Raw genomic sequence first — 9,624 nt, 5'->3', positions numbered from 1 at the left:
AAAACAGGTAAAACATTAAGAATGTAGATGTTCTACACCATAACACACACACTTTCTTGCTGCCTGTTACAGGGAGCTACTGAAAAATGAGACCAGATAAAGAAAAGGTAAGCAGCTAACAAGCCAATCTTAAAAATTGTAGAATCCTTCAACTTTGCCTTTTATTGGGCGTTAAAATAAAAAAAAAAATTCCTTGATTACAGAATTCCCAGCCCAGCCAGGCCAATGCTTTTTGCCAAAGTATTAGTTCAAAAGTAAAAAAAATGCCAAGACCTGCTGTGTCAACTGAACAAGCTATTTCTGATAAACACATAAACTACAACAGCAGGCATTTTTTACACTTATACAACAGTTCAATGTGCTTCAAAGTGCACAAAACCAGACTCAGTTCTAGGAACACTTAACAGCACTTAGTGGTCCCTCTATTAATTTAGGATTAACACTCTCCCAGGAACATGCCAGCTTGGACACTGGCATCAGACTTTGTCACTGCCCTCCAATTTATTTTTACATTAAAGGAGTGATGCAAACTGCTCTTCTAGCAAGTGCTTTATAGAACCAGATTATCTCAAAATACAGTATCTGACAAGTTTAGCACTGCGATCAAATTTGATCTATACTACTCAATAGTCACACCTCAGGGGAAAAGGAAGAAAAAACAAATCAAGGCTTTACCTTTTTGTTGATCAGAAACCACTGTGGTTTGTGTAAGGGTCGGAAGCCCATGCCCCCCTGCTGGTGGGCAAAGGCCCTGGAGGTGTTGGAGTGGATCACCCCCCGGGTGGCCACGGAGGCACTGTAGCTCTCCATCACCAGCCGTGCCTGAGGGAGAAACAGGGCCTTGGGTGAGCTCCAGGCAGCTCATCTGCACTGAAACACACACAGTGGCACAGCATGCACAGCTTTCTGGAGTTTCGATTACTGCAAAACTTGTATTCAAAGCAGCTGAGAAAAGAAACAGCTTGATTCCTTGTTAGCAGAAATCTCTTCTACTCAAAAATACTTTGTAGAGTATCCTACAAACACTACAACCCATTGTAGTAAAATGCTGACAGAAGATGGACAAAACATTGGCTCTGCATCTCTTCTGCAGCTGATGTACTTCAGCATTCATTACCAATTCAAATCACTTACACCCTAAGTTTGCAGCAAATTCCCAAAAACACCGTGAAGAGTTGAGAGACTCAATGTCAAAGTACTTAAAGACAAGTGTGTGTCTATACAAAGATGACACTTACACTCCAGTTACTGCAAAGGACATCAGCAGTGCTCAAATAGTCACTGGCTCTCACTATATCATCTATGTCAGAAAAAAAGTCCACGTAGTTCTGGTGAAGGTATAGATTGAACATGCTTCCAGACATATGCGATTTCTCCACAATTTCCTGTCAGGAAGTAAGAAGAGTTTGGATTTTACAGGTGGGTAAGGAAAAGGACCCTTGTACAAAAAGCTGTGATACATGGAGGTGAGGGCGCTGGAACACAAGGGCTGTGCAGCGATGCCCAGACACAAGGGGCTGGTTTGGCCCAGTGCTCCCTGCCAGGTGAGTGATTCCCTAACTCAGACTGAGGGCACACCAGGTGAGAGCAGAAAGGAGCCCCCTGTGGCTGAGGATCTGCAGCACTCCTGTGGGGCCCAGCTGAACTCCTGGGCCATTCCAGCAGTACCTCAGGCTGGATGAGCAAGGTGTCGCGGCGGTGTCCGGACAGGTGGGCAGGCAGCTGAGGGCACTCTGCTTCTGACACAGCTTCTCCTGAAAAGGATTGCACAGGCTTTATGTTCACATAGCAACTGTCAGCTCCACCAGCAGTTACATTATAGCCTTTTCCATTCCCAGAAAGCTCTGGGACAGGCACAGGTAATTATTACAGTCAATACTATACAATCATCAACACAGAATTAGCTGCATTAAAGCTTCATACAACAAACCTAACAAAATAATTTTTGTATTCCCTCACCTCAGTACTTCTCCTCAGTTGGTTTTGGAGCCAATACTGGGAATTAGTACCAAAATGTGCCCAGCCAGTGGCATGAGGGACCCTGATGTAGCTGATTTTGTGCTGTTGCTACTGACCAAACATCCCAGATAGAGCCCATCCAAAGCCTTACTTTAGCAACTCCAGCTAACAGCAGCTGACATGCTTTGCCCAGTGAAAGGGAGAACAACTCAAAGTCTTCTTACTTTTGCAATAAATAATTTTCCCCAGAGCATGGAAAAGATAAATGGATGCATCCTTGCCACCAATCGCTTGTATCTCCTGGTCTTCTGAGGTATCACATTTACTTTTCTTTCTTACTTTGGATACTCCTGTTTCATCACATTTTATTGTGGAGCTCTTCTTCTTCTTTGACCAAAATTCTTTCTCCAATGAGCAGCCTATTAATAAAATAAAAAATAAAATCAAGACGGAGTACATGAATCTGCAGAAGTTTTCTATTATGCTACTGCTGATGTTCTGTGTGAACAAGCAGTACTAATAAAAGGAACAGAACAGGCTATAGAAATGGGAGCACTATGAGAAAACTAATTTATTAGTCAATCACCTAAATTAGCATCACTCACTACCTTCATTCCACTTCTGTCCCTTGAACCACAGCTGAGGTATCAAGTACTTTTCTGAACAACAGCTGTCTTTGAAAAAAGCCTTCAGGCTTATCCCTTCTAGCTCTGATACATTCCCCTTGACCACGTTTAAATTTCACATTTTTAAAGCACAAGTACAAATAATTGTAAATGATATTTCAGTTACACACTGTTATTTCAGTTACATCCTGTTTACTTATCAATTTTGTCTTCTACTGGCATTATCTGTACAACAACCTCCCTCCCTGAAATATAAAGTGGCAAAGAAAACCTTTCATTTAGGTGATTCTTCCAACTGCCTACTATCTTCCATCTACTCTAAATTAATAAACTTGAGAATTTTCACCCACAATTTAATTTTGTGGCATTCGAATGTTCCTTACTGAGCTAAGATAAATTATCCTTTCGGTATTTATTTTCCTTTTCTCCCACACTCACCATGGATCTATTCTACCCATTAATAGTATTACAAAATGAATGTATCAATGGTGCTCACATAGATACACACATGAAGAAACACATTTTATGTACATAAAAACAAATGCTGCATGCTCAGGAGACCAGCAAGGAGATGGGGAATCTCCCAAACTTGCACAGTATCACCCAACTCACTGAAATACCAGTCATTCACCTCACTGAAATACCTGCACAGCCACAGATGTTCTGCTCAAACACCTTCTCAATGTTAGGGAAAATGTGAAAGGAGAATGCTCAGTGTGCTGTGACTCCAACAGTCCACACACCAAAGCTCTGCCTTTGTTTTCTCCGCAGCTCTAACTATCATGGTTTTACATTTCTAAGGTAACTTATTAAAAACTACACAAACTGTTTATTTTAACATTATTTAGATTTTCTGGAGGATGTGTCCAGCAGTGAGATGCTGCATGCTTTTCTCAGATATCTCCAATCTAATGTTCACTCATTCTAATGGCATAATCAACCCACTGAGAGCAATCCTCTGTTTTTCTGATTCACACAGAACAATCCAAGCCTGATACACCTGAAGACATCATCAGAATAATTGACCTTCAACATCTGCAAGCTAAATGTAGAAACTTTACTCTCTGCCTTGTGTAACATAACTAACAGTCCCCAGCTAATTTCAATATACCCTAAAACCCAAAGTAAACATTCCCTCTTGAAAAATGGACTTGAAACTACCTTTAATCTTGTATTCCATGAGCACATTTGCTATTTGCAAAGCAAACAGGAGGAAACAAAATTGTGACAGTAACAACACCATTACTAGCTGTACCACATAGAGCAGAGGACAATTGCTGAGTCTGTTTCCTTAGGCCTAAGTTTAATGTAAATGATGTCACCATTTCACAGTGCTGAGAATGAACAACACACACCAGAGTGCAGCTTTTAAAAATGCAACTTACAAACACTGGTTCCTTAACAACTACTGACTTGTAAAATGCTCATAAAATCAGCAGTTCAGGAAATGCAGAAACCAAGCAATGAAAGTATCCCTGTCAAACTAAGGCTGAATCATAGAAACTCTGAACAGCAAACACAAATAGCAGAGATTCCAGGAAGAAAAGGGGGAATTTAATCAAATCACATCAGCACACGCACATGTGTCATGGTTTAAGCCCAGCCTGCAGCAGCTGAGCCCCACTCACACCCCCACACACCCTGTGTTTACTCCTGCTCCACAGAAGCGTGTCCAGAATGTCTCTGCAACTCACCCACCTGTGCTGCAGCTGTGCACAGAACATGCTTTCAGCAGAAATGCTCAAAATATCACTTCACCTAACAAAACCATAATTTTTACCTTTTGTAGAGGAAAACTGAAGGCTGTTTATTGCACTTCTTATGTCACCTGAACAACCTCTGCAAAGCAGCTCCAGAGAACTTCTATCAAGGGTGTAATTCTCTCTGTTCTACAAGGAAAAACAGCAATAGAAGAAACAGGAAAAACAGCAATCTTCAAAGCAATAGAAGAGCAGGAAAAGGAGTATTTAAACATGGCTCTGAGAACCTGCCTATGACACACACCATGAACAGACACATGAGCACCCACCATGTGCTCAAAGCATAGAATACTTTGAACTTTAAAAACTTAATTTGTTTAAGCACACTTATAGAATCACAATTTATAGAACAATATTAAAGAGAAAAATGCACATAACTCTGCAAGGTGTTGCTCAATAATGATATTGAGTGTAATCAAAAGAGTTCAGGAACAATATAAGATTTAGGTTCATGACCCCTTCTGGCCTCGCTGGATACATGAAAGATTATATCTCTTCCTATTATTTTTTTCATTTATATAGTTACTGTAATAACCAGAGTAATTTTCAGAAGCAATTTTGTAAACTTGGGCCACAGATCAAGTGAAACTAATCTTAAAAACAAGTTGTCCTTCCAGCTTGTGTCTTGGTTCTGTTGCCCTGGGGAATTTTTTTTTTTTCCTTTGGGGAGATGTGGGGTTCTGCAGTCAAAGATCAAATACAGCAACAAAAATAACATATGTTTATATGGTCCTAGCCCTGCCCAGAAGTTAAAGAGATTTGACAGCTTACCATACTGGCTTCTGCTGCAGCTATTCGATTGAGAACTTTCATCATATTTGTTGGTGCAATAGGCTTGAAACTGTTGAATTCCATAAAAAAAACAACAAAAAAATTAGTTTCTAACCTCTCAGTTATTTGAACCATGTTTTAATGAGGTAGAAGGTCTCACCTAATATTGCATATACACAACTCCTCTACAATTTCAGTGGGGAACAGTGACCTCTGGTTGCTGTCTCCACTGAAGTTATCTGAGATTATAAAGACCAGGGGGCACCTACTCCTGCGAACAAAACTCCTGGAGAGCAGAACAACAAAATGTGATTAATGTCAAACTGTAGCTTTGCAGGTTGCTAAAGCTCATAATTAACAACTCATTTGCCACTGACCTGAGGATTTCATGCAGGCTGCCAGGATCTCTGTAGAATTGGTTAGGAATGTCCTGTCCAAAACAAAGAGCTGCTGTCATGGCATTCAGATATAAATACTCTCCTCCACAGACTGATCCTCATGGCACACTACATTGCCATACATTTTTAACTCACGGTTTGCTTGCTGTCAACTACATTTAAACACAGCTGACATTGGACAGAGGAGCAGCAGAGGGAAACAAACACAAAGCACAGTGTGTCTCACTAAGGAAAAGGATCATCTACACAGAAATGTTTTCTTGCTGTCTCAGTTCCCTAAGACACAGCCTTGGGTGATAACACTGCCTGTGGACAGGAGTTTCACTCAGAGGACAAACACTCCAGGAAGCAGCTCCCCTGGGGAAGAGGGCAGGGCCAGCACAAGAAGATGACTTAATAAAGACAAGTCTCAGGGAATCTGCTTCCTAAATTCTACAGTACATCACATTACCCTACCAGAATTTCTGTCTGTTTTGGTATTGAAAGTTTACAGACAACCTGACTACCAATTTCTAAAATTTCTCTTGGGAAAAGAATTGAAAAGTTTGAAAACAAATTGCTATTGAAGCACACTTCTACACAAGTACAAATAAAGCCTTGCTCTGTACCTGCCCACAAACCCTCAGTTCACACCAGTGCCCTAAACAACACCACCTGTGTAAAACCAGGCAGAAAGTGCTAAATTGCAACTGCCCCTGTTTGTGTTAATTCTCAAGTGTCCCCTACACTCTCCTGCATCATTAAAGAACAGGAACAGTGGTGTGTTTTCCACTCTTCCTGCTTATACACATACATACTTCTAGAAATTAAATCATCCAGAAATGTGGGAATGACTTCTCAATATGGATCTGTTTTTTGATACTCTGTTAGCATTTCTGTGCTGACACCAGACTCCCATTTCTGCCTCACTACTTGCTTCTGTGTCACAACTAACTACAGATAGGATGTGGCTCTGGAGTGCTGCAGAGACACAAACAGTAATGAACATCTCATCTGCAGTAAAGCAGGCTAACTTTGGGAAACACCAATCCAGTATCTGAGGCTAGTCAGCAAGCCAATATTACAACAAAAGGTACTGTTTGAAACACAACATTGCACAAGTTTTCACTTACTTCAATAAGAATAAGCTTTTTATCATTTTCTGAGGACTCCCCAAGCATCTGAAGTTTGTTATACTTATTTGCTCTTAATAGAAAATCTTGAAAGAGAGCTGCTTGGGCCTGACTCGGAAACGTATGAAAATTTGAGTCTGAAAAAGAAAACTAATTAAAAATATGTATTCTCTATTATGCCAAGTAAAATATAAATACCCACACGAGCTAATACCCACCCGTGCTATTTTCTGACAGCAGCACTGAACAAGCCCTTTGGCAAACATGTGACAAACAGGAGAATTTTTAAGGGGGTGTAATTCAACTGAGAACCCAGACCAAGATACTTACCTGTTTTCATTTATTTGGTTCAGATTACATCCAGGCTATTACAGCGCTCTCTATACTGATTTGAATTGTCAATTATTTTGGACTAAACACTGTAAAAAAAACCCAAATCCCTTTCCAGATAAAAGCCACAGAAAGATTCTCATTAAACACTAAGGAATGGACTTACATGGATGTGGATCTGATTTCATACATGACAGAGAGAAATGAAGCAAAAATGCAAGACAGGAAACCCACAAAAATAACTGGAAGGGGAACTAAAAGGTTAAAAAGACAAACCCCCTACATACTTACCATGGCCAAACATGTTCCTCAAGTCTTCCTTTGTGAAGTCTAAAGAGAGTGGATTGGTCCATTCTTGCACCTGAAGGCCAAGATCTCTGGCTAGAATTTGCAGAGTTGCAGTTTTCCCACAGCCAGGAGGGCCAGTCAGCAGCAAGACAGAGCCACCCTGACACAGAGATACAAAACATAATCACGGATGTGACAAATAAAGACTGACAGTTGCCTAAGGATGAATACTGGTTGGGCTTTTTCTGTTTCTCTGGTAATGATGCTCTCTCCCAGTGAAACCCCAGTCACACATCTTCTGCTGTTAATTTACCTGCTGAGTACTCAGACAGAGAGAACCAGGCCAGGACTCTCAGAGCCTTGCTCAGTTCTGAAGCCTCTGGTAAATAAACTGCATGTGACTGCCAACACAGCAGACATTCACCTGAAGAACCAGCTCTGGAAAACATTAAGCAAAGCTGGCAATTTGTGTCTAAGAATGGCACTTATCAATTGAGATTAAAAACATCCTCACCATCCTTACACCAGCTCAGCGCAAGTGGAAATTTGTCCTGAGACTTAAAAATCACCCTGGCAGATAAAATGCAGCTTCAAGCACATACTGAAAAGTTGTGATTTACAACTGGATGCCAGAACACAGTATTTCTGAGCAAAATCAGAATCTACCTCTTAGGAGCATAAGCCCAAAATAAATGTATGAGCTCTAACCTATGTTCTTAGAGTATTTCTTACAATGATACAGAGTCACTATCTCCCTCAGTTGAAGTTTCTCTCTGAACCTGAAATAGCATCCAGCTCGTTTGTATGGTTTGATGCCTCCAGTTACAATTTCAGCAAGTTTACCTGCTTTGGCTGCCTCTGAAATATGTGCGTTTTTAACCAGGTTTCAACTTCCTCAATTTTCTTCTTTTGCACAGCAAGGTCATTCTGAAACAAGGTTAAAATACGTGAAAGTTACAGATATATATATATAAAAACTCTTGGTTTCTAATGATGAAATTATAGAACAGAATAAATGCTGGATAAAATATCAACAGACATGTTGGTGTATGTTCCAGTTACATGTGTGCCCTGCAGAAGCAATGCCACAGTTAAGGATGATCATCTCATCCTCTTTCCTCAAAACAATCAGTTTTTTTCTTGTAGTCAGGAAAGAATGAGCTATTATTCCTTGTAGTCAGGAAATAATGAGCTATTTATTATTCTTGAAGTGGTAACACTATAATCTTGTCTGTGTCAGGATACTTCATGGCTCCTGCTGGAGCTAGTCCTTTTTACTTTTTTTACTCTGCTAGAGAGGGTTTTGTAACTTGTGCAAATCCCACATTGCTGGAGGCAGTCCTTTTTACTTTTTCTACTGTAATTCTGCAGAGGTTTTTGCAAGTTCTGCAAATCCCACATAGCTGTTTCCCCAGTGTTTGGAATACCAGATGTGTCTGGAATTCAGTAACAGGTCTGAGAGTTTACAAGTGGACTGACAGGAAACAACACCTCCTGAGCAGCTTTTCCTGCTCAGAAAGCCAGGGGGAACGTGTCTGCTACAGACAGAGAGCTCCTGGGGTGTGACAGGCAGTGAACCCACCAGCCCTGTGCTCTATCAGCAGGGTGTGGTGGCAGGCTGGGGCAGAGGCAGCAGCTCTCACACCTGGCTCTTGGGCCTGTATCTCTCCACCCACGGCAGCTCCTCCAGGGCCTGGATGCAGGGCGGATCCGCAGCTCCACGGGCCCCTGCTCCCGAGGAAGCCATCGAAGGGATGTGCCAGCCACTCTGCCACCTGCAGGAACACAAATCTTTGGGTAGCAATGCAGCGCCCTCCTGCCCTCAGCCGGGCACAGCTAGCCCTGGAAAATGGCACATTTTGTCAGGTGTACGGTGCCCAAGGCCAGGCTGGACACTGGGGCTGGGAGCAGCCTGGGACAGTGGGAGGCGTCCCTGATGGGCAGGGGTGGCACTGGGTGGGATTTGGTCCTTCCAATTACAGCTGGTCTGGGGTTTTGGGATTCTTCTGTATGAAAAAGAAAGCTGCATCATTGTGCCAGGAGTATTCTGCAGCAAACTGGCAAAGGTGAGAACTCCACGAACACACATCCAACCTAAAGAATTAAAAAATTAATGGAAAAGCAGCGTCAGCTTGCTCAGACCGCTTTTATATGATGGTAATGCTCCCATTGCCTCTGTGTAGTCTTCAGTGTGTGGCACTTTTCGCCTGCTTTTAAAAAATATTTACAATGCAACCATTTGTGCATAAAGGTTAAAAACATTTGGCAGAGGACAGTTACTGAGGCAGCACAGTAAAATCACGGAGTGTTTGCTGCCCTGGGCAGCTCGGGCTGAGCCAGAGCCCGTGGCAGGACAAGGAGCAGTGCTGAGCAGCAGCAG

The 9,624-nt window shown here is 41.8% G+C and overlaps 1 protein-coding gene across 1 annotated transcript in view; it reads right to left on the bottom strand.

Annotated features, from left to right (window-relative positions):
- Nucleotides 1–8,991, bottom strand: part of RAD17 (RAD17 checkpoint clamp loader component) — a 10,484-nt gene extending 1,493 nt beyond the window's left edge. Inside the window, exons 1-12 of the mRNA XM_005427002.1 lie at nucleotides 8,890–8,991; nucleotides 8,088–8,171; nucleotides 7,248–7,404; nucleotides 6,627–6,763; nucleotides 5,494–5,546; nucleotides 5,277–5,402; nucleotides 5,117–5,186; nucleotides 4,366–4,474; nucleotides 2,184–2,378; nucleotides 1,669–1,754; nucleotides 1,239–1,385; nucleotides 676–822 (exon numbers count right to left, since the gene is read on the bottom strand). Coding sequence (XP_005427059.1) covers nucleotides 676–822; nucleotides 1,239–1,385; nucleotides 1,669–1,754; nucleotides 2,184–2,378; nucleotides 4,366–4,474; nucleotides 5,117–5,186; nucleotides 5,277–5,402; nucleotides 5,494–5,546; nucleotides 6,627–6,763; nucleotides 7,248–7,404; nucleotides 8,088–8,171; nucleotides 8,890–8,991 — 1,413 coding nt within the window. The remainder of the gene's footprint in view (nucleotides 1–675; nucleotides 823–1,238; nucleotides 1,386–1,668; nucleotides 1,755–2,183; nucleotides 2,379–4,365; nucleotides 4,475–5,116; nucleotides 5,187–5,276; nucleotides 5,403–5,493; nucleotides 5,547–6,626; nucleotides 6,764–7,247; nucleotides 7,405–8,087; nucleotides 8,172–8,889) is intronic.
- Nucleotides 8,992–9,624: the final 633 nt, after the last annotated feature.

The sequence above is a fragment of the Geospiza fortis genome, unplaced genomic scaffold (genome assembly GCF_000277835.1).
Source record: "Geospiza fortis unplaced genomic scaffold, GeoFor_1.0 scaffold43, whole genome shotgun sequence".
NCBI lineage: Eukaryota > Metazoa > Chordata > Aves > Passeriformes > Thraupidae > Geospiza > Geospiza fortis.
Note: the sequence above shows the minus strand (reverse complement) of the source record. Positions and strands in the feature narration are given on the sequence as shown.